We start from the raw sequence: 23,987 nt of genomic DNA on the forward strand, positions 1-23,987 counted from the left end.
GCAAGCGCAAACTTAATGTGGGCTGCAGGTCGCAAGGAGTCACACCAACCTTTTATTATAAACCCACACGATCTCACCTTTTTCATTACCCAACAATTAGATGGCACACCGGCCTGTTGGCCCCACCCTTGTTAGCACTGCTGATGCACAAGTCCCTCAAGTATACCTATGTACACACAAACCACGGCAGCTGAATTATTTTTATTGAGCGGTGGTGCACAAACACAGTAGCAGCACGTATTCATGACAGCGTGCGTCGCACAAGCATCTTAACGACCGCTTACTAGGCCTTTTCGAAGAGCATGGCTATGCGATGAAAGACAGCTGGCGATCACAGAATACATCTCCTGATGGAATTACATCGTCATTTCAGACACAAATGAGTACGTGTCCGCTATCTGTGGAGTCTTACAGGGACGGGGTCATTGTATGTGCTTCCAACGAAAGTGACGGACCACCGTTCCGGTTTTCTTCGTGCTCACCGGCAGCCGCTTGTTGGTTTCGTCTGCCTCGTATCGGCTTTCGCCTTTCGCCTTCGCGCTACATGTTTGACAACAGTTCCCGCATGGGGCGGACGATTCGGCCTGCACTTTACTCCCGCAGGCAACGTCTTCTGTGGAACAAAATATATGCGATGCTTCTTTCACCTGCCCCGGCGATGCACTCGCACTGGCCGGCTCGGTATCGACGACATAGTGAAGCGTTTTGCATATCGCTTCTCCAGGAAGCAACCACGGATGATGACACCGGCTTTATTCTGCTACTGGCAGCTCTTCGCATTTGGGCACGGAAGCGAGGTATCCGTGACGTACAGTTTCGGAGGTTCGCGCTTGGACACGCATGGTCGCTCGATGATGTAGAAACACCTGAGATCCATCAGCTCAACCAGACACATAGATCCCGAGCTTCTTACACCGTAGGTCTCCAGGGCCGCCGCACTGCAGCAAAAGCCAACGATTCGCGAAAATATGCAGAACAACTTTCAAGCAGGTTTTTATTTTTTTTCTTGGAGCGCCCCCCCCCCCCTTTTTTTTTTGTTCACGGAATGCTTTCCTCGCTCGTTGTGCTTATGCTGCTCCTAGTTCCAGTGAAAGTGCTTTGAGTCGGCGTGCGTCATGAGGCGCGACAATGTCATACCAAACTTTGAAAAACAAAAATCATAACCTCGGTGGTCCTCGCGCACCTTCACGATTCACTGAGAGCGTCACTCGGGGGGTATGGGTCAGTAGGCGCCGAAGGAGCTGCAGCTTACAGTCACGCGGTAATGAACTCTGAAACGTAGGTTAAAAGTCACGTGATAAAAAACTCCCCACGAGGCAAAACCGGATTTTTACATCCTTTCACTACGTGCCTCAGAGGTGGTACCACATTTTACTCCAACACGAGGTAGTATTTTAAACGCGAGAGAGTTTTCAGAGATCATGAGCCGCAAACACCCCAAACTCGGATTGTTTTTGTTTACAGTGTTGGGTGGTGGGTGAGACGCTCCCTGGATTTCGTGCCGACCGGTTGTGCGCCCGCGCGCTCCGCGCGCTCGCGACCTTCGGCGTCATCGTAGCGCTGGCCGACTGGGCTCGTCCTACGTCATCTCCTGTCGCCGACGACCTTCGACGACAGCGCAGCTCTGATTTACTGGTCCTGCTCTACGCCATCTACAGACGCCGACACCATCTCTCGCAAGTGTACCCCGTCCTCGGACTCCAGTGACCGTGCTTCCATCTTTCCTGTCTCTCCTATCCCCTCAGTTTGTTGTTGCTTCTTCTTCCTCTTTCCTACACCTTTACTTCTACCCTTTTATCCCTCCTTACCCCCATCCCTTTGTGAGCTCTGTGGCGGTGTCGCTCACTGAAGCAGACAATAACGGGGCTCACTTTTCTCTTCCTTTCTCTCAAGAACCACTTCAGTGTTGGGTGGTAGGCCGCTCTGCTATTTTTCGTCATTATTCCGAGAAACGTGGTATCCACGAAACTATTGCGAGGAATTTCGTGCCTATTGTTCATGCAGTGGCTGACGACAATGAGGAATTATGCCTGAAGTGGGTATTTGCCACAGTTTATCAGTTTATAGCTGAACAAAAACAAGCTTTTGTAGTAGGTTGGAGCATTGGACGACCCCCTCGTTATGCTATTCGCATTGTGCGATGACTGCTTCTTCTTTCGCTGTTTTAAAACGCTTTATAAGTCGCATTAACGCGATGGCTTTCCCGACATCAAGCCTGCCAGCAAGTCCATCAAGTTTGCCAGGTACATCAAGTTTGCCAGCAAGTCCCTACAGCTCTTGCAAGCGGAATGTTTACCTAAATAATCGAAGAATTGCTCCGTGAGGTAACCCATTATCGACAGCTGCCAATTTCGGCTCAATGGGAAATGTTCAAAAAAAAGTTAAGAACGCAGTGATTAGCGTCTCATGTGAGCTAGCAGAAAGGAAATATGATGAAAAACGTTATCTTTACGATTTACTTAATAGGCTTCATGCTAGTTCGAGCACAAATATAATTCGAGCACAAATACATAAATATGAGACAGAAGCATTCAGACTAACAATGATTCGTTCTCGTGTTATTCGTTTCACTGAAGATGAGCTCACAAAAAGAGCTCTTGGGGATGAAAAGCGATACGCTCTCTCCAAGAAGATATTGAAAATTGAGTCAAATGACTCCATTTGCACAGACACCGAGCAAATAACAGCCACATTTGAAGATCATTACAAAAGCCTCTTCTCCACGGCTGAGGTTGCGGATGATTATGAAGAAAAAAAACTGAACGATTAATCGGTTTAAGGTCATGTTTACAGGAAGATGATCGGCCCTCTATTGATGAAACCATAACTAAGGAAGAAATTAAGATCGCAATCAGATCTTTGCAAAGAATCAAAACTGCAGGCCCGGAGTGCGGAATTTCACATAACATATAAAGAACTTTGACAGTGCCTTGAACGTTAGATTACAGGAATTCTTTTATATAAGCAATGTAAGCAGTGACGTGCAGTATGGTTTTCAGAAAAAAAAAATCTTGTGAAGGAGCTCATCTAAATATTAAACATGAAATTATATAAAGTATTGGAAATAGAATGTATACGTTACGTCTATTTTTTGATCTCAGAAAAAGCATTTCACTCGGTTTGCCACAACTTATAATTTGATAAACTTGAAAAGTATGGTATACGGGGTAACACACTCAAACTAATGCGTACTTACCTAACAAAGCGATATCAGTACGTCAGCATAAATAATGATGTTTCGTCTTACGCGGAAATCATTACGGGTGTCCCACAAGGTTCAATACTTGGACCTCTGATGTTCATCATGTATATCAATAACTTGTGTGATATCCCCGAGTCGCCACAATTAGTTACGTACGCAGATAATACTAACATTTTCTTGAAAGCTGCCACTATACCAGATCTCGAATCAAAGGTGAACTACTATATGAAGAAACTCTCTTCATGGTTATGAGAGAAAAAAATTACAAATGAACACATCCAAAACAAAATATATGATATTTGCCCCGAATAATAAACCGCGAAACTGCAATGCGACTGCTGTTTTTGATGACAGAATAATCGAGAAGGTTAAATGTGAAAAATTTTTAGGAGTGTGGTTTCAGGAAAGTCTGGCCTGAAACAAAAATATGGACAAAATTGTAACAGAATCAAGTAAAACTGTTGGCTGCTTATACAGATTGAGTACTCTGATTCCTTCTTGGCTGAAAATTTCATTGTATTACGCACTATTTTACTCCCGACTAACTTACTGCATATTAATCTGGGGCACGACCGCACAAAAAGTTATAAGAAGCTGATTGTGCTGCAAAAAAGAGTCTTACGGGCATTTGAGGGTTATCGTGGACCTTTACAGAATTTTAGAACACAGCCTGTTTTTATCAAGTACTCTATGTTAAAGGCAAATCAGGTGTACGATTACAAGTTAATGCAACATATCAAACAAAACAGGCCACATTATATCACGGATGCACCCTCCAACCCGCGTTACAGCTTTCGGCAACACCATCCGAAAACACCAAAAATAAGAACAAACTTTGGCAAACAGCTAAAAAGTTACCAAGCACCTTCACTACTCAATAGAATACATGAATTGCACGACGAAGTTATAGAAGCGTCGAGGGAATAATTTAAATCATTGCTCATTTCACAAAATATTGAGTTTCTCTGACAACGCTGCTGTATGTGTTTTCAATTTCCGTGTCTTAATTGCAAATTTCAGTTGTCGACTTGAGCAAAATGACCTATCAGTGTATTATGTAACATTTTTTGTTATTGTTTCTTTGCAGACATAACGTGTTTATTCTCGCTTTTCCACTTTTTTGTTCACATGTTCTTTTAATTTCGTCACTATTCAGTGCAATATGTCTGTACAGCATACTTTGTATTGACTTGTGCTATGTATGGCCTGCGTGCCGAACTGTCGTAGGAGCAGAAGCCTTTGTCAGGCCACATGGCCTTTAGCTTCTGCTTCCTTTTTGTATAAACAAAAGAAATCAAGTCCAATCAATTCAATTCAATTCAACTTCTCATTCATTCTCTCGAGAAACTTTTTAAAGAAGCTTGGGGAACTTTCTCCTCCCTTTTATCAGAGCCATGCTACTTTGATCCCGAAAAGTACCGACAGTGAAGTTTTATAACGAATAACTGGATATAGGTATATTTCTTTATGTAACGTTGATTTTAAGATATTTGTGAAAATCCCCACAACAGGTTGCAAACCGTGATTATTAAATGTGTAGGCACCCATCAAGCATGTGGAATAAGAGGCCGCTCTATACAGACAAATATCCATGTTGCGCGATCAGTCTTTGAATGCATTGACGATAGCCTGAATCAGGTAGCTCTTCTTCAGATTGACTTTGCTAAGGCTTTTGATAAGGTGCGACATCACTTTTTCTTTCAACTGCTCAGACATGTGCGGTTAGGAGACGTACTGTGCAATGGCATATCACTATGTTATGAAAAGTGCACAACAAGATTAATTGTGAATCGCACGCTTTCATGTACAATAGAGGTAAATTCATCAGTGCGTCAGGGGTGTCCGCTTTCGTCTTTACTCTTGATACCACTTTGTTTAAGTGTACTGCTTAATCCCGGTATTAGAGGTTATAAATATGAAGCCGAGGAAATTGAGGTTCTAGCCTACGCAGATAACATCGCCTTCTTCTGCGCGGATAAACGGGTGTTCAGGAAGCAGTAAACACTACTATGCGTTGTGAAATTTCCGGAGCTAATATAAATTTTGATAAAACCAGAGGGTTTTGACTGGGAACGTGGGCACTAATTCCCTCGGTGTTTGCAAATATTCGTTGGAATGGAACTCCAGTTCGTTGTCTTGTTGTGCCTCATGATAACCACTGTAATAGTGGCCCTCATTGGATGTCCGCCATAACCACCATCCGTCGAAAGGTGTTAACTTGGCAAAGGCGGGACCTTTCCATTTTTTCGAGAGCTAAAGCATGCAACTTCATTCTTAAGTGCATCAAAGCTTGTCTGCATTCTACAAGTATTACATTGCTCTCGCGTACATATCCAGGCGTTTCACCGGATATTTGCCTGCTTCATTTGGAATTCCTCGTGGTAAGCCATGCGAAGGGACAACCTTGTTTTTCCGCTTGAAAAAGGGGGGGGGGGAATCAGTCTTTTGCATTTGTACGAAGACTGGCAATGCGATTTTTTTACCTTAAGGATGTGTGTCACCCGTTTCTTTTGGCTGTTATCCGGAATCGACTTGCTTACCACCTCCCTTTTTCTTATGCCACAAGAGTGACTGAAAACTCGCAAATGTCGGGTTTCTTCAAAGAGATTGTCGAGGCCATGCAGTTTTTGAAAGCCAGGTTCACTTTAGAATATCTGTACACTGTAGACAGAACGACACTTACTGCTGAACTTGTCAGCACCCTTTTCCCTGAACCTGTTTACCGACACCAATATTTATCTCAAACTGGTTATGATGTGTTCTACAGTGCGCATAAAATGTGTATATCGCCAGCAGCAAAACCATTTTTCTTCAAGCTACACACCTCCACATTACCTGTAAAGACGTGGCTTCATGAAATGGTATATACGTGCCGTAGTCACTAAATTGCAGACTGTGCAACGAGCCTGAAACAATCAAGTATTTTTTTATTCATTGCCAAGATGCGTGCTCTGTGACATTTTTAAGATAATAATAAAAAGAATTTCATATTACACCTCATAGTGTTAGGTTCCTACCGTTCAAAAGGACCCTTAAAAGGACAATAGTCAACTATTAGGTCGACGTTGATTGTTGAAATAGCGGCCCAGAAACCTCGCCGTGTTACTTTTGTGCCAAGGAAGTGCCTATTTTGAAATAAAATCACGTTTTAGTGGTCTGCATTGGGTTAGCGCACTTCAAATTACCCGCCTCTAGAAGTGGACCCACCGGACCGGCTCACGTCACTGTTGCCGAGCACAGCATTGCCCGGCTTTACTGCGCTAGTAGCAGCAGACCGAAAGTAACGGGTGCCACAACAGCAACAACGACCATTGATCAATTTCACGCCATTGGCTTCGAGATTGCAGGCGTTTTTGTTTCAACTTTGCCCCGTTAGATAGCAGCACCAGTCCTGTGCAACCACGCGCAATTGAATTTTTGAACCACTCGCGCCATTCCTCGTAGTAACGTCCCTGCGGTTCTTTTTTTCCATCGATCAAACAGAAACGAACAAGCAGCATTATATCGCGCCTCTTGATGCACGGAAAGTTATTTATTTACTGCAGTTAGATCGATTATTAGTGATTAATTGTAGGCGGTCCGTCTGATGTCATCGGGATCATTTCAAAACTGTCCTACTGCGGCGCTTGTGTTCTTGTGCATTTACCTTAATTTCTTGGTAAGTAGGCCACTGTTGTTGAAAATATTGTCGTTTTAGATGTTGTGATACATTGAGCTTTCACTCGGACGTAAATTGCTATTTGACTTTAGTGTCCCTTTATGAAGTCACTCGAATATAATCAGTTTAGACTACCTCATAGCAGACACGTGACGCTTGGGCCCCATGCCTTCTTAGTTCTCAAGGTTGTTCCTTCAAGTAAGGACTCGCCACCAGCATTGCTTAGCAACGGGGTGCGAGTTTTTCAATCTCCACAACAAAGACAACAAAGACACTTATATGAACTTTATTTCTTACAAAAATTAGGTTCGTTTGCGGCAGTATACAAATATTTGCTATGTACAAGTCTTACTACACTGCACATAATATGACGATGAAAAGTTTTTTTTCTATAGTTAGTGAAGAAAGAACGGCCTGACTTCTTTCACTGTTTGTGGCAGCGCTTCCAATTACAATACGTTGCAATTGTTCTGTCAGTACATTTGGCGCACTTTCAAGTGCATGAAAAAAAAAATGACTTACACGCCAATACTACTTAGTCTGTGGCGCTTCCGAGATAAGCACAGTGATTCTGGAGTATGTAAGAGAAATGATGCCACGGTGAAATAGAGGGAAAGAAATGCCACTAAGCGGGAAAATTGAGTAGCTTGAATCGTTCAGTGAGTTGCTTGAAACATCGACGAGTTTCACATGCACGTACACAGAATATCTTAGTGTTCTAACATGACTGTACATCTATAGGTCCAGATTATAGTTTCTCTCGTGATGGAAATGACTCATGCGACGACAAAGACGACGGAAAAAAAGAAAATACATATTACGGAGGGAAACAACACGACGAAAGACGCGTGTCACTACTAGTGTTGAAGAGTTTAAGCATACTGCCGCCGCGACAAAAGCTGTCGAGGAAAAAAAATAGTACACCTGAGTTAGTGCTCTCTCTTTCTCTTTCTTCTCACATTGTTATGAACACTGAGAGATGCAACCCTACAGGAGTGGAACAATGCGCGGCGCGAGTCTACAGCGACGCCACCATGTTTTCCATATAGTCCCGGTATGGGGGAGGACAGATGATGCGCGGAAGAGCCTGCTCTGTTTTTTTTTTTTTGTGGGTTGTAAGAGGTGGAGAAGATGCTGTGTCTTAGCTGGGAGCTCACATCCACAACGGGCAACGATTGGTCGATGCTCCGCTGCGCATTCTAGTTAGGTGGCACCTCTGCGAATGATCTCAGCCACTATGCGCAGCTGCACGTCGGGAAACGCAACCTCGCACGAGCTAAAACATGCGGGCGGCCACGAAGCGCGAGCACCCGGTCGTGGCTCTTTTCGCGCCTTCTCTCCACCTCCGGCAGTGCTCGGTCGTGCAAGCCGCGAACAGTTGGCGGCTAGCCAGGCAACGCCGCTCGAAGCAAGCCGCCGCGGTTTTGGCAATAGACTATTTGCGCTACACGTGTTTAACTCTACATTATTATTTTTTTCTGAGCATGCTCACAGGTTTAGGTCACATGAAAGGCAAAAAAAAAGAAAAAAAAAGACACACACACGAAAACACACGCACAGATTCGGCCCACGCACGCTCGCCCAATGTTCATCCGCATAGCGGAACTAGAGCCGATGCAGCGCGCTGGTGGCGGCGTGACGGCGGCTTGGAGAAGGCACTTTCATTCGTCGCGGAATGCATCCACTCGCAGAGCACTGCACACCCAGTCTGTTCAACAGAGTCCAGCGTCTTGGGCTTCGTCACAAAGTCCAATGACTAAATGTGCGTAGCACTGGAAAACAGAATGAGTGTTGCTCATTCGAAGAGCGAAGGAAAAAGGGATGGGTGTGAAGGAGAAAGAAAAAAAAAGTAACAGTGAGGGTAAAAAGCACAATGCCACTTGTGTAGTCCAAGAAGCCGTTCTTGGATGGTGGCGCCTGGAGTTTGCTTAATAGGGGCAGCACGTTGCCGGTTAGCGGTTATTAGTCGTATGAGGCTTGCTTGTTGTTACTGGTGGCTGGCCGTCCTTCGTGGGAGGCCCGTTGGCACCTGCTGCGCCTTCTCGTTCCCCTTCTTTTACGCCCAGCCGTATTTTTTAGCTTTTTTCTTTTTTTGCCAGCGTTTCCGTTAGGGCAACGAAGTAGGGGAAGAAGAAGAAAAAAAAGAGGAAGAAGAAAAAATCTGACGCACTAGTCGGCGACGCTTATGCGGTCGGCTCATAACTCCGTCACAGGTTTGCTTCGTGACTGATGGGACCTTCTCGAAGACCAGCTCGTGAAGTTCGAACCAGTCATGTCAGATTTTCTGAAAGGGTGTTAACAGTTGGTTACTCTCCCATGCCGTTAAATTGGAAAACAAGAAAAAAATGCAACATGAAGCAGGCAATAGGTACAAAAAAAAAAAAAGCATGCCAAGTGTGTCAAGTGTGGTTATAAAGCCCATTGTTGTGATAACTTCGTGCGATGCTGGTGTTACACTGACTAGAGCGAAAAAAATACTTAACTTTAATTATGTAACCTGGCTGAGTGTTTTTTACCTAGAAGGGAGAATGTATCAAAAAAAAAAGGGCGGGGGGGGGGCATGGCTGGCTCAGCTGCGCAGCAGCAAAGCTACGACAAGGGCTGTTCGTTAGAGTACTTTATACACTGTGAAATGATAATAAACAAAGTACTTTACATTTCACTCATTGCTTCACTCGATGTAGATTACTTGCGTTAAATCTTAATCCTGACAAAGCTTTCCTAGTGTATACGCTAAAATTGATTCCAATGATCTTGATTTTGCTGTTTGTGCAAAGGGTATAGAAGAACTGTACATTTACCCCTACTTCGTGTTTTTTTTTTTTTTCACTAATGCAAACAGCAAAAAGCATCGTAAGATCGGCTAAAATAAATGTATCGTTCATGCCATAGCCAGTTTGAATGGGACACACTTAAGGTATCGCTAAGCTGATGATATCGATTCAGATGTCGCTGTGTGGTCAGATAGCGGTGCCTGCGTGTTTCTTTCGTTATAGCGGGTACCTCCTGAAGCAAAGCCTGTCAGTAGCTGCCATTCTGACTTTTGCTGCAGTGTTAATACATGTGTTGTTGACATCGAAGGGTGAACAGTGCAAACACTTACACAGTCTCCACATCCCTATTGTCGTACCAGCCGTTCTCATTCTTTCCGTATCTCTCAAAGCGTGGGCTACGCGGCGGGTTGAGGGATGATGCACCGTCAGGGGCAGTTTGCCGCAGTTTCATCCTGTTGTGTTTATTTACAGAGTAGGTGTCTGTGATGCTGTCATTGTAATCCATACTGTAGAGAGTAGGGAAGAAAAAAAAGAAAGAAAGGCCACAGTTAAGGCGAGGAAAGGGACCAACGTAAACTTTGGCGAAGACAGCAACGTTCGATGTTTTCACAAAGCATTTCCACCAACGGATGGCTCCTGTAATAGGTGTAAGTACTTTGTGATAACAAGTGTTGCGCTGTTACACCAGGAGATTGATGAGGTATACGTCACCACACCACAACCTCTTTCGGAGAACACCCCATGCCACGTGAGATGTATTAGTCGTGAGAGGGATCCCGCGTGCTAAGTTAGTTCCCATGAAGACCCGGTCTCAATGTATGCGCAGAGATTCAGGTTTCTTGCGACAACGGGATTATTGTCGCAATACAAAACTTACCGGTTATAGGCTTACGCTTCACGTGTGAAGCGTAGCCTTCGCTATTTTTCACGACGAGCTGGACTTCTCTAAAACGAACATTTTTTGAAAGAAAAAAAAAAAACTGGGCCACTGCGGCATCAAATTTCTTTTGCGAATACGTTTTCTATCAAGGTTACAAACTAATAGCCGTAAGACTGATTTCAGAACGATGGCCTGAGCGATACAAAGTTTAGTGGATAGGAACTCTCTAACGCGCATTAAAAAACGTCACAAAAGGTTTTCGCAGTTGCACCCACCAGAATGTGGTGGCTCAGCCAGAGGATCGAATCCGTGGTGTCCTTATTGTGCTCATCAGCTGAAAGGCTGTTGGCATTAGCGCAGCGTCGGGTGAACGTAAATGATTTTGACACGTTTTCTTCAGCGATGAGCTATCAGAAACGTATTTTCGAGTCGCTCAAAAGACTACAGGAGCCTGAAACTTCAACGATGTTCCACTGTAAGGTACAATCACTCTTGCATTGCGTCGTGACAGCCTTCATTTTTCGGTTGTAGCTCATGAGCCAAAAAAGGTTTTAGGGGAAGTTCACAAAGTTTGAAGCATGTTAGCCAGATCAGCTATAAAATTTGGCAGTGGGGTCACGTGATACTATCAGTATACTTACGGCACGTCATCAACGTTGTTGTACTGCAGATTAGCGGGTGGCACACCGATGGGTGGAGGGCCAGCCGAGACCCTGCCGCCACCGTACGGGTTGGCCACTGCTTTGCCCATCAGTGGATTCTTGATGCTGTACAACCGCTGCTGCTCCCAAGTTTTCTGGCGTTTACGAAGCTTCCTGGAAGGGGAAAAAAAGCGCTACGTGTCGTGCATCCCCTTTTCATGTTTCAGCGATGTGGTTACGAAAAATATGCACTGGCACATTTGAGTCAAATTTCTTTACCTTTTCCTGTGCCCCCCTCCCGCCTCTCCCACTTACATTCGTGGAACACCAGGCAAAAACTGTGGAGCTTACTCAGACTCACTCATGAACTTTTTTTTTTTTGAGCTTTGGACTCACTCGTACTCAGACTCAGCAAACATTTTCTGAGCTGGACTCGCACTCATGCTGACGAAAATGTTCTTCAACCGGAGTCACTTGGACTCAAACTCACCAAAATGTTACTCACTCAGAGTCAAAGTCACGGCTTCATCTGAGTCTGAATGAGTCGACTCACGAGCGAGTTCACCGACCTGTGCATTCGTGTATTTTATTTTTCCAACAGCCATTACACCAACCCGGGCCTTTCTTCAACACGCCGTTCTGAACTGTGCATCAAGTTTGTCGAGACATTCGCTACGTCATACGCGCCTCACTAAGTGGCAGATAAAGAACGAAATACTTGCTCGAACAAGTGCAGCTTTAGAAGAAGTCTGTCACTTGGCTACTGTTTCACCTAAAACCGATGCACCGGCATTTAAAAGAGCAATATAGCTTAAATGGCGCGATTGTGGCCACGAGTAACTTCACAATCTTCATGTCTTCGAACTAAATAATAATTTTGTACCTTCTTGCATGCAGCTAATTAGCAGATACAACGCAGTGAAGGGGCTGCCCTCATCATAAACTTATGCCACACAATAATAAGTTATATGTATACACACTGTAAACTTGCACAACTGTTGAAGTCATAGCTGAGGTTGGTATACTGGCAGCGCGACCTTGCGACACAGGTGCACCTCGCATGTCGCAACAGGTTCGGAATAGCGGATAATATATGCCGAGCGTAGACAACATTCGGTTATTCTGTGCATGCTATACCGAAGCTATTCAATTAGTACCCCACTGCATGTTTTGGTACGAGTGTCAGAGTTCACACTTGATTTCAGGCAGAGTATAACGTCGTGATTTCGAGAACTAAAAAATTATATTGGAGTGCAATAAATCTGGGGGAGGGGGGGGGGTTGAACCGAGAAATACTGAAGCACCTGTCTAGTAGCTTTGTAGCTGCTCATATTGGTTGGCGTATACAAACTATGAACTGCAAACAATTGGGGGTGGTAAGCGACACATTGACAGAGGAACAACCCGTTTAGAATTGCGTATACCAATCGAAGGGCATGGTGCTTGTGCGTGCTATCAGTTTAGCGGTGGCACTTACTTCCTCTGGCAGGAAGAGCAGAGCAGCACAATGCCCAGCACGGCGCCCAGGAAAATGACGCTGCTTAGTGCGATGATGGCAATCTCGGTGGTGCCCATCTGACTGATCTTCTCCTGCACAGATACGCCCTGAATGCGCCGGATGCGAAACGTCTCCAGGTAGCGCACGATCACTTGCGAATTCTCGTTGAGCACGCTGGAAGAAAAAAAAAAAAGAAATCTTCAATTTAGCGAAGCACCGAAGATGTACAAGTCGCATACGGCAAGCGCAAATGAGTGTGGCCATAAAAGGTACAGTTCAGGCGTAGCCCTATTGCTCGTTACCATGAGTGCACGCGAACAAACAGTGACTGAATTAGAACAGAAATGATGGGATGTAGCTTACTTCAGCAGTGTGTCCGTATCAACGATCTCATTGGTGTCCTTGTTGATTGCATAAAGGAACAGATCAGACCTGAAAAATGAGAGAAACAATGTCACAACACATGCACTAGTCTCATCCACATTTTCAAATGACAATAATAAAACGTATGACATAGGCAACTATTTCCGATTTGGCTCAATTCAATGTCAGGCAGCCTATACGTGACCTGAAGCTCGGTATAAGCACATGATGAATATCGCCACTAGCACGATACAAAAAGTTGAAAATAAACAACAGCTGAAGATAAACATATTTAAGGTTAAAAAAAGGTACCAAAATCTATCCCCAAAGACCACGCAAATTTCAAACATCCGATCGAAGCAGCTTACGATTCTGGATGTTCCATTTCGTCCTCGTGATGAGGTTCCAGCTTCGCCATTTTCACCTGGAATCCCGTGATGTTGCCGAGGTACCTGTTGAGAAAAAAAAACGTATATTAGCCCATGACAGGTGTTTTGTGTACCCTGAACACCTTGGCCATGACTTCTTTCATAGTTTATTGGACAATAAACGTGCGGTAAAATAAAAAGAGTGATCGCATTCAACTACGAGCAATCCTTACCCGAGTATTCTGTCAATGTGTTGCTCAACGTGCACCGGAGGAGTGTCAGTGACGAAAAGGACTAGTTTTGTTTCCGGGAGCACGTAAACCTGCAAGTACATGGGAGCGAAATAAGTTACATAGTATTGCGCTCGGTTGTTTGCTAATATAGAGATAAATCACACCATAACAATGACTTCAGGTTTTTAACGTCCCAAAGCCACGGCATGATTATGAGAGACGCCGTATGTATAGCGGACTTCGGAAATTTATGGTTCTTTAACGTCCACCTAAATCAACGCACACGTGCCTCAAACACTTTTGCCGCCATCGAAAATGCAGCCCCCCCCCCCCCCCCCCCCAAGGATTTGATTCCGCGACCTTTTGGGTTGGCAATCGAGTGCTATAACCACTAAACCTCCGTGGTGGGACGATAAAGCACACCAAACTATTCCTCAAAAATCAGGAACAACAGGGTTGCTGCAACATTGTTGGGGAAAATAAAAATTTCGTCCCCGTATTTCAGAAGGCATCAGTTCGCGACGAAATGCGTCAGCGAGTCGTGTAACGAACAAGAGGTCGAGCTGTGGGCAAGAGTTTTAACGCACGCATTTTCGAACACGAAACTGTTTTATGCCAGGGCCCACCAAGACTTTAGTAACGTATATGACGTTGAAAAATTAACGCTACCAAATCAAAAAGAAGAAGGAAAGAGTAAGATGAAGTTCTCCCGCCGGGAATTCAACCTCTGATTCGCGACGAAAGCACTGACTGAGCTACCAAGAACATACCTCTACAAACACGCCTTATATCTCTCACACATTGTCTCCCACACTGTGCTCTCTGTTGGCGAGGTGGGGTGGCGCCGCCATCTGTGTGCGGTGAGGATAAGTAATGCGGCATGACACTTACTAGCACCGACAAAGAACGATTCGTCGACGACGCAGTTGAAGCATGGCGTCCATGATTGCGCGCCGCGGCGGGCAGTCTTGGAGACCGTGGCCCATGGTCAAAGCTTTTCGATAGAAGTGGGAAACCCTGACCGCGCTAGCATCGGGGAGTCACCGGCGCAGTTATGTTTTCTGCCTTTTGCTTCGTGTTGGTGTGTGACAGCTCGTTGTCGGAGCCGTGCAGCTTGCACCTGCACCAACGGTGTTGCGCCGCCGACTACTTCGCTAATAAAACTGCCGCAGTAAGTACTGCAGCAATGTGACAATGTAGACAGGGTGAATGTCTTCTTGCCTTCGGGGAGCGAGGCAGATGCCAGCAGGACGTGGAACGCCTTTGTGCGTTTGCGCCTCAAGCTACAAACATCTGCCTCCCACGTTTCAGAAGCGCAGTGCGCGGTGTATGCATGAGCGCAGGCGCAAGCGTATAGGCTGCTTTATTATTCAGGGGCGCACACCGTGTTTCTCTACTTAATTGAATACGTTTTGATGACGCGCATATCAAGTACCCGTGTTTAGTGTGTGCTCGTCATCTTTGAGCGGTTTCACGCTGTGTCCAGCTATACGTTGAATACTTCAGCTACCACAACAGTTAAATCATGATCATGGGCGGTAGTCGTCGGGATGGAAATATGCCACTAGGCGTCAACGCTGGTGTGTCCATGTCAAACGGTGCTACAGCTGTAAACCACCAACAGACATTGCACAGGCTCTCATATCACTACGCAATAAGCACTACTTCTACGAAGATACACGTCTCATTTTCGTGTTATGCCGATTCCTACGACAGAGCGATCAGCCATGTTTTTTTTTACACGTGTCGCGACACGTGCCATTTATTTTTTGTCTTAGTTTTTCCCCCTTTGCAATATTTCGTTTAGTTTTACACTTTGGCACAATATTTTACACCATTATTTCTCAATTTAGGTTCTGTTATATTGTGTTTTTTTTTGTTTCATTCTGTGTTATACTTAGTTCTACACTTGTAATTTGGTGCCAATAATTTACAAAACCGCACGTTTCATCTTGTTTATGTACTTTCTTTGTATAGCGTCATCCTACCTCTTAGTAACGCCTCCGTGCTTGAGGCTATTGAAAATAAACAAAACACATAAATACGAAGGAAACGCCCTTTGAACATATCGATTTTCTGGAATCCCTTTTAGTGTGCGAATATTTTGTGTATGTACGTTCTAAAATTGAGAGATATTTTATGGCTGCTCTTGGAGGTGAAAAACACACTTGTTTCAAGAAAGCCTTGGAGCAAGGAAGCTGCTATTCAAGCGCATGGGGACAGAAGTTTTTTAGCACGTGCTAAGCCGGAATTCATGAAGGTTGTTTCATCAAATACTTAAAAGGTATTGAATGTGTATAGTCTTTTTTATTCATGCCACTGATGTTTCTTAAATATGTAAGTGAAACTTTTGCAAAACAGTCATAAAACAATAAAACAGTTCCGGGTAATCCGCAAATTCATATAGCGAATTTGCCTGGTTCAAGTGCTCCAACGAATACATTTCACCGGACCCCTAACGGTTTATATTTTGTAGGAAGTTACAAATGCGTGAGCATCGCGATCAATATGTCCATCAAGCCAATTTTCGAGATTTTCGTTTTTACATTCCAGACACCACATCACAATTGTGTGTACTAGCGCGACGCGAAATGAACTTATTTACCTAATACGCAAGAAACTGCATACAATTTGCGCAACGCGTCTCAGAAAGTCTTTATACTGTGTTTGCTTAAACAGAGGATTAGTTGCTGCTTTCGAAATAAATGTCACTGCTTAGGATATCACTTGCTCCACTTTTAATAGAGTTATAGAAATGTGAATAATGGTTCAATAGCGGTGATCTTCACTTTATCGGCTAATTGCGGTACAGAGCAATGATAAAATGTATGATAGAATAAGACAAAGACGCAAACCTGCATCGAGAGGCTGTTTTTTTTTTCGGCAACCTATAGCCTTGAGGCAGTACACGCAAGTCATGCAATGCGTTTGCTATAAATACACTAGAGGGAACTCTGGTGTCTATGGGAGCTACAACGCACGGTGCTTCATCGAGCATGAGAATGATAGGTATAGTACTCGGATTTGTCCAATACGCGTTCTTCTGGCTTCGTGTGACTTGAAGTTGTTTAGTCACGAAACGACGATTTGCAAACCTTCTGCAGTTGCGCTTTACCACCTTAAGTTTTTGGGCTCAGAAATTCAAATCTGATTACGAGGTTTACAACGTTTCATTATTTCATCCGAAACAAAACCAAAACACAGCAATAAACAAAGACATAAGTGCCTTCGGAGCTCGCAAGCGCAAAGACTATAGGCACATCCGTGGACTACCCATCATTCCCATGGTCACTGAATTATCGCAGCGCCAGAGTCCCCTCTAGTTAATTTCAGAAGACTCTAATGCGAAACCTATGTCATCAGTCACAGTGATGTAAAGGCAGACACGGTCCTTCAGAACTGTTTGCACGACTTACGAAGACATTGGCAACGGCGGCGTTGCCTCCCTCAGAGCCCTCGCGGTCGACGGCCTTGACGTCGAATCCGTACATCTTGCCACCGTCCAGGGAGAAGGTAACCACGGAGCGCACCACGCCGGTCACTGGATCGATCTGGAACTTGGATGATGCATCCTCGGGCTTCTGGATAATCTCGTAGCGAATGGCACCGTTGAAGCCCGTGTCGGCATCAGTGGCCTGTCCAGGAGCCGAAAGAAAGAGTGCGCGTGATAAGGACACGCGTGAAACGATAAGAAAACTGAAATCAAGGCTTCGACGGATGCCCGTCTGGTCAGGAAGAGTCCTTGAATAAAAAGACGAAGGCACAAACCACGAGATAAAAAAATAATGTAGTGAGAGGTTTCGGCACACAGAATGGGAACCTCATTCACAAGTGGCCTTTGTGTTCAGCGTCTTCCTTTTTTTTTATTCGACAGAAATACTGTCCGCTGGTGCCTTGTTATAGACAGCAAGGTCAGGCAGGAGGTAGGTAAATTGAATACAGATATAATGTCGAGTTTGTGGCGCGGTATATCAAAAGTGTGAGCAGTAAGGGCGCTCTTGCACATATGAAACGTTTCATATATATACTAATCGCAGTGACGTGCCTATCGCAATACCGTTGTACTGCTGCTTCGAAAGGACGGTAGTTTCCACAAGTGGAATGCACGCCCCTTGAGCGCCCTAATAGACTTCTTTCACTAGCCTAACGTAAGCTTGTGGAACGTCGCCTCTATCGCTCTGATGAGCCATTCTTTGCAGTGCGCTCTAATGTGTGTGAGGAAAAAAATCCACTGGACAAGTAGGGACAGTGAAGTGCCTCTCTAGACATGGGGCAAGGTGAAATGAGTCTTACAACTTCCATTACCACAAACGTTGAGGTCCGGGACCCTATAAAGACACAGTGACCTGAACGAAGTGTGCTGCTCCAGCTCGTATACAGCAAACGCTCACGTGACATGTGTTCAGACTTAGCCCACGAGCGATGGATATTTGAGAAGAGCACTAAAAGGGCTCAGATACACAGATATATAAGCTTTAGATCGCGATGATACGCTCGGTTAGGTAATAACGTTTTTTTTTTTAAACTAAAGGCCATCCCAGCCTCTTCTAATTAAACGGAAAACACATCTACGCAAGAGAACATTCAGTAGGAGAGGAAGGAAGAAAGTGCACTTACGTGTAACTTAGTGACTTGATAGCCGAAGGACGCCTCAAGAGGCACGGCGGCCACGATTGGTTTGCCCTGGTGGTCGAAGACGGGCGAGTTGTCGTTTTCGTCACCCACGTTTACCACGACGAGGGCCTCATCGAAAGCGACATGCGCCGATTCCTCCTCGGACTTCTTGCCCTTCTTGGCCGCTGCAAATGCCCAACGACAACTAAACGTGAGTCGACAGACTCGCGAACTTTTGCGCGACATAATGGTCCGTGCTTAAAAGTAAAATTAGGTGGTAGTCCTATAACATTGTATAACTCGCGCGAACGCACGTTCTTAGGCTCGGGTTGGTGAAGATGAGTCATCTTAGTACTTCGTCCATAGCTGTCCAGCGGTAATTGTTTTCAACAGTCGTGCGACATTACGGTGGGTGCATCACAATAGCGGCGCTGTCCACGCGATCCATACGATATCAACCAAGAGACTTGGCGCTGTACTGAATTGGGGCATTCTGTGATGAACATCACTAAGCGGAAACACGTGTTCTTTTATCACCGTTGTGTACCTGCCAAACTATATGCATATCACACTGGCTGATCACTTCAATGAAGGTTTTCGTCCATTTTTTTTACTCGACAACTTGTGATATTTTGCTCTAAAGGCTTTCTTGATCTCATATATGAAAAAGTTAGAACGCTGCAACTTGAAGCAGTGAGACAAAAGTAAACCTTCTCCTCTAAGCGTAATATATTATACCTTTTATAACTCGCACCCTACTGCAATGAGAATCCTGCTGCTATTTGAAATTGCTTTAACTTCTCTCCTAAGCCGCCCCCCCCCACACAAATAATGACATTCGCACAAGCGTTCCTTGTTAGTCGGGTCAAAATAAAACAGATCATGTCACTTTATGATCTTTGATATATAGTATTCGAACTATTAAATTATATCATTCGACCAGATAACTGTAAGCTTCGAATTCGTTTTCAACCTCAAATTTACTTTCACCACTCCTGAAAAGAAGGACACTTACCCGCGCTCTCTCGCACCGCTCGGCCCACTCGCTTCTTGTTCATGGCACGCACTTTCACAACGTACTTGGGTATGGCTTCTCTGTCCAGGCTAGAGGTCACCGACAGTCGACCTGTGTCGGGCTCGATAGCAAAGAGTCCTGTGGAGACAGAGATAACCATGCATGCATAATTGTGACCGAGGCGTTGTTGTTCTTGTCAGAATAATAACGCTGCACACTTTTGCGAGCTTCTGCAATCTTTAGCAATATGTAGCTAAACGCGCTTTTAGAATTCTATATTATCTGCCATGAACGCGCTCTCAGGTTCACGGCGAGGAATCTACGTACGAAAGCAAACGCAAAAAAAAAAAATGTAGCTCCTCACACGTCGCTTTAGCGTAGTAAAGAAATACATGCTCGTACGAGCTGAACCAGCATTTTCTGAACAAATGTTGAAAAGGTTCACTTTCTTCATTGCATGCGAATGGTTCCACCATTTTTTATAAGGCCTGCAAAAGACACGTAAATTGTCTAAATAGAAGACAACCACCCTTCATGTTATTATTACTGGTGCTGCTGCAGTTACTGCGCTATTTCACAGACCCTCAGATGATTTGTTGGCTAGGCTTTTATATTATTAATTATTATTTGATTCACTCGAATGCTAGCCAAACTAGCATTATTACGCAAATACTATTAGCCATATTTCTTTCTTTATACACAGCAGTGCATGTACGCATGCAGATGTCTTCTGTACTTGAGATTGTTTCCTAGTAGTACGCTTCTACAAAATCGTGGTGAAAAGTAAGTTGCTAGCGAGGACACGCGGTCGCCAAAGCTCTGATTGATATGTGGGGTTTAACGTCCCAAAACCACCATATGATTATGAGAGACGCCGTAGTGGAGGGCTCCGGAAATTTCGAACACCTGGGGTTCTTTAACGTGCACCCAAATCTGAGCACACGGGCCTACAACATTTCCGCCTCCATCGGAAATGCAGCCGCCGCAGCCGGGATTCGAACCCGCGACCTGCGGGTCAGCAGCCGAGTACCTTAGCCACTAGACCACCGCGGCGGGGTGTGCGGTCGCCAAAGCTATCAGATAGCGAATGCATGCGCCTATAGTTTATACGCCTAAGAGCACTAGGGACAAAAAAAAAAAACTTACCGTTGTAATTGTTCCCAACTATCGCATACTGAACGGGCCTGTGAGCGATTTCTTCCGTTGCGTTCAGATCGAGAATGACCTGTGGCGCCAACTGATTTTCGAACACGAGCACGTCGTACATTCGAAGTGGGAACAAGCGCACTCCTTGCCCGCTGCCGATGATGATGTTGACCTGAAATGTGAAAAAAAAAAAAAACGTTGTTGTAGTTGTGACTTCGTCATTGTCTGCAAAGGTAAAATGCATAGTGTGGTAGGGCAAGGCATGTTAGAGCCCGTGCATCGAAGCACTGATCGATCTCAATTCGTATGTTATTTTCGTTGTTACGTTACAAGTAAAACGCAAATAGGATTCCCGTACAACGCACCATCTGTATGCAAACGCTGTGCGAGTAGGTGCGTATGGATGGAACAACAAGGAAAGATACGCCCAAGTCTTGTTTGCATTGTCACAGTACTGTTAACCTTCAGGTAGTGCAGCAGTGACATATGTAGCACATAAACATATGTATTTCGTTTCTGGTAAAGAGCTCCAAAATTTACCAACGCCTCTTCAAAACGTGAAAAAAAAAAAGGGTCACAGCTTTGCCGTAAAGGCGAAGCAATGAACGCGATAGCAACAAATCGGAAGGTAACGCGCAGAATGGCAAGCATATCGAAACGTGCCCCGTGTTTCTCACGCATAAATGACGCACGAAACGTGCTCACAGGTACAGATGAACGCGAATAAGTGTCTCAGTTGTTACTTTACTGTGTCTGAAAAGGGCGCCCTTTTCACAAACGAAGGCTGCGCAACAATCGCAGTGACCTTTGTGCGCCCCGTAACTACAACAGAATCGTTCCAGCTCAAGCCCAACGCCAGCCAAGACGTATTATTCTCAACACCGGGAGATGAGGGTGCGTGAGAGATCGGCCATTCCTTCTCTCTGCGGGCCAAAGTACGCGTGAGAGATGAGAGCCGCCGCGCACTCATTGCGCCGTTTTGCTGATAATGCTGAAAACACGATAGTCCCCCCCCCCCCCCGAGATTCCCGCCAACAGCGGTAAGTGGTAGATACAATAACATTGCCGTTTGGACGTTGGAGGAGGTACCTTTCGGTGACTCAGTGGTTAATGCCTCTCATTCACGACACGGAAGTCCCACGATCGCTTTCACGCGCTGGAGTCTTTTTTTTCTGGATTTTTTTTCTTTCTTGCGTTTTCATATATAGAAATACGTATACATATACGGTGCATGACATCAACGTCGACGCAGGTGGCGAAATCCAGCCGAGAGTATCCATATAATTGCCAGCGCAATAAAAAACTAAGGCTCTTTTCAAAGCAGAAAGGGCCCCCGAGGCGCCGCCAGTGATGATGTGTCCAGTCTGGCTTAACGTAAGTCTAGTACGCAAATCTCTCGTTATACAATTCGCGACGACCTGTGCAAACTTAATCCACATACAAAACTGCCTAATCGTGCCATTAGTGGAAGCTTAAACTGCGCGCAGGGGACACCAGCTGCTGCCGACGGTATATGCACGCGTGCTCACCTCGGCGTGGTCAGATTTGGGCGGATCTCCGTCGTCGGTGGCCGACACGACGAGTCGGTAGTGGCTCTGGTGGATGCTGTCCAGTGCCTTGGCCAGTCGGATTTCGCCCGTGTTTGGCTCCACCGAAAACGTATCTACCTCGTTGGGATCTGAAACAATAAGAACAAAAAAGTTCATGGCGACCCTAATGTTTGGCCCAAGTGCTTTGTGTGGAGTGAGCACGGAATGTGTGTATGAACAACGCTGTTCATTTGTATTTTTTTTCGCGGCATAATTTTTTTCTTTGTTAGTTATTAACCTATATGTGAATCTGGTGACTTCACCTCATAGTAAGAAAGGCTGACCTTGCTATAGCTGGCTGAGTGGTTTAGGTCACTGCTACTTTAAGTTGTCTGAGCTGTCAGTATACAGAGATTCTGCGAAGAAAAGGAATGACACGCAAATGCCATTATTGAGATGCTAAACTGACCGTTCACGGTGCATCCGAAAGGTAAGCATTGTTGATTCCAGGATCAGACAATAGCTGTACTTAATTAAATGTCAGTTAAGTCCACGAAACATCCACAACGTAAATGCAGTTTGTGATTGACGTGTCATATACCACGCATGAGGCGAAAGCGATGAGAATGCCACGGCGCTGTAGAATCGCCAATCGCTACTATATAAGAAAACTAGGGAAACGACGATATCCACGTTATCGACTCAACAATTCTCTACAGTGGCGAATTGAATCTGTCCCCTGACACTGGAAAGGTTCTTCAAATAGGGTCAAATATGATTCTTCAAAATAGGGCCACATTCGTGTGAATGTTTTCACATGCAAACGACTCCGAAAATTCGCTAGTTGCAAGTGCACAGTCATCCTCGTCCTCCTAAAGTCGCGCAATGGGATTAGTGAAATCTTACGGCATGTCCCCCCACCCTGCCCGAAATTAAGGTGAAAAAAGGAGCAAACACTCGCAAAGAACAAACGTACTGTCTAGCGTGTAAAGGAAGTTGCCAGGTCCGGCGTCCAGGGTGTAGACAACGTCACCAACGCGTGTGTTTTCGGCCACCTCGAGAGTGTAGACAGATTTGGGGAACTCTGGCACTACATCGTTCCGATCGGTCACCGTAACCCACAGTTTGGCCATGGCGCTCATGCTGGGCTTGCCCTGGTCGTACGCAATCACGGTCATGTTGTAGAACTCCTGCTTCTCAAAGTCCAGTTTGCTCAATGTCCAAACGGTGCCGTCTGTTCGGGGGACAAAAAGAACGCATAGTTAGCATAGCCACGTAAATCAACTTTTTTTATACTCTACGGCGTGGTTTGAGCAGTATTTACCTAAAGCACATCACTAAAGTTCTGCGAAACCTCTGACGATGACTGTAGGGGCTGAAGCTATCTATTTTATAATATGATGGAAGTAGCTGTTGGCGTAAACAATGGGAACATAATTTGAATACATTTTAAAGTGAAGTGATTGTAGAGTCAAGTTAATTGTAAGGACAAATGAGCAATGCATTTATCACGGCTACCTCTTCATTGCTGACCATTTTCGCTGAAATGTCTCTATGCAGGCTCAGGCAATTTGTCCTCAATGCCAGGGTTCTTAAGCCAGGAGACTAAACGCATTATACATACCTTTGCTGTCAATGTAGAATTTGTTATCATGTCCACCTCCAAGCTTGTAGAATACAAGACCATTTTCACCAGTGTCAGGATCGAAGGCGCGGATCTGGGTAACCTAAAATGCGAGAGCAACAATAGAAACAATTCATATATGATGCACGAAAGCGGAACACGATGCTTTAAAACCATAATTGAAACCAGATAAGAAAAAAAAAACGATAAAACAAAATTAGAAGCAAAAACTGTAGTCAGTGACGTACCTTTTGACCAGGATCGAGGTTCTCTGGAATTTGAGCCAAGTATGGATCAGTGAAGAATCTTGGCTTCTCGTCATTAGCGTCTTCAACAGTGACAGTAATGTTAACTGTGGAGTTCTGAGGAGGGTCTCCGTTGTCCAAAGCCTGAATTCAGAAAGAAAGAAAAAGTGTTTTTGTATGCGTTGGCAAGGTTCTAT

General features: G+C 44.9%; 1 protein-coding gene across 3 annotated transcripts in view; it reads right to left on the reverse strand.

The window, feature by feature from the left end:
* Positions 1-7,130: 7,130 nt before the first annotated feature.
* LOC119161333 (protocadherin Fat 3) overlaps positions 7,131-23,987 on the reverse strand; it is a 353,600-nt gene continuing 336,743 nt past the window's right edge. The window contains exons 51-65 of one of the 3 annotated variants that reach the window (XM_037413746.2): positions 23,794-23,934; positions 23,546-23,648; positions 22,898-23,155; positions 21,922-22,070; positions 20,393-20,564; positions 19,247-19,384; positions 18,235-18,416; positions 17,034-17,252; positions 13,618-13,706; positions 13,385-13,468; positions 13,017-13,085; positions 12,633-12,827; positions 11,156-11,329; positions 9,964-10,140; positions 7,131-8,632 (exon numbers count right to left, since the gene is read on the reverse strand). In XM_037413746.2, the coding sequence (XP_037269643.2) occupies positions 8,617-8,632; positions 9,964-10,140; positions 11,156-11,329; positions 12,633-12,827; positions 13,017-13,085; positions 13,385-13,468; positions 13,618-13,706; positions 17,034-17,252; positions 18,235-18,416; positions 19,247-19,384; positions 20,393-20,564; positions 21,922-22,070; positions 22,898-23,155; positions 23,546-23,648; positions 23,794-23,934 (2,166 nt within the window). In that variant the 3' untranslated portion in view covers positions 7,131-8,616. Of the gene's footprint in view, positions 9,145-9,963; positions 10,141-11,155; positions 11,330-12,632; positions 12,828-13,016; positions 13,086-13,384; positions 13,469-13,617; positions 13,707-17,033; positions 17,253-18,234; positions 18,417-19,246; positions 19,385-20,392; positions 20,565-21,921; positions 22,071-22,897; positions 23,156-23,545; positions 23,649-23,793; positions 23,935-23,987 lie in introns of all 3 variants that reach the window. The other 2 variants (XM_037413745.2, XM_075879438.1) reach the window with 2 other exon arrangements.

Source organism: Rhipicephalus microplus, chromosome X (genome assembly GCF_043290135.1).
Source record: "Rhipicephalus microplus isolate Deutch F79 chromosome X, USDA_Rmic, whole genome shotgun sequence".
In the NCBI taxonomy this organism is placed as follows: domain Eukaryota; kingdom Metazoa; phylum Arthropoda; class Arachnida; order Ixodida; family Ixodidae; genus Rhipicephalus; species Rhipicephalus microplus.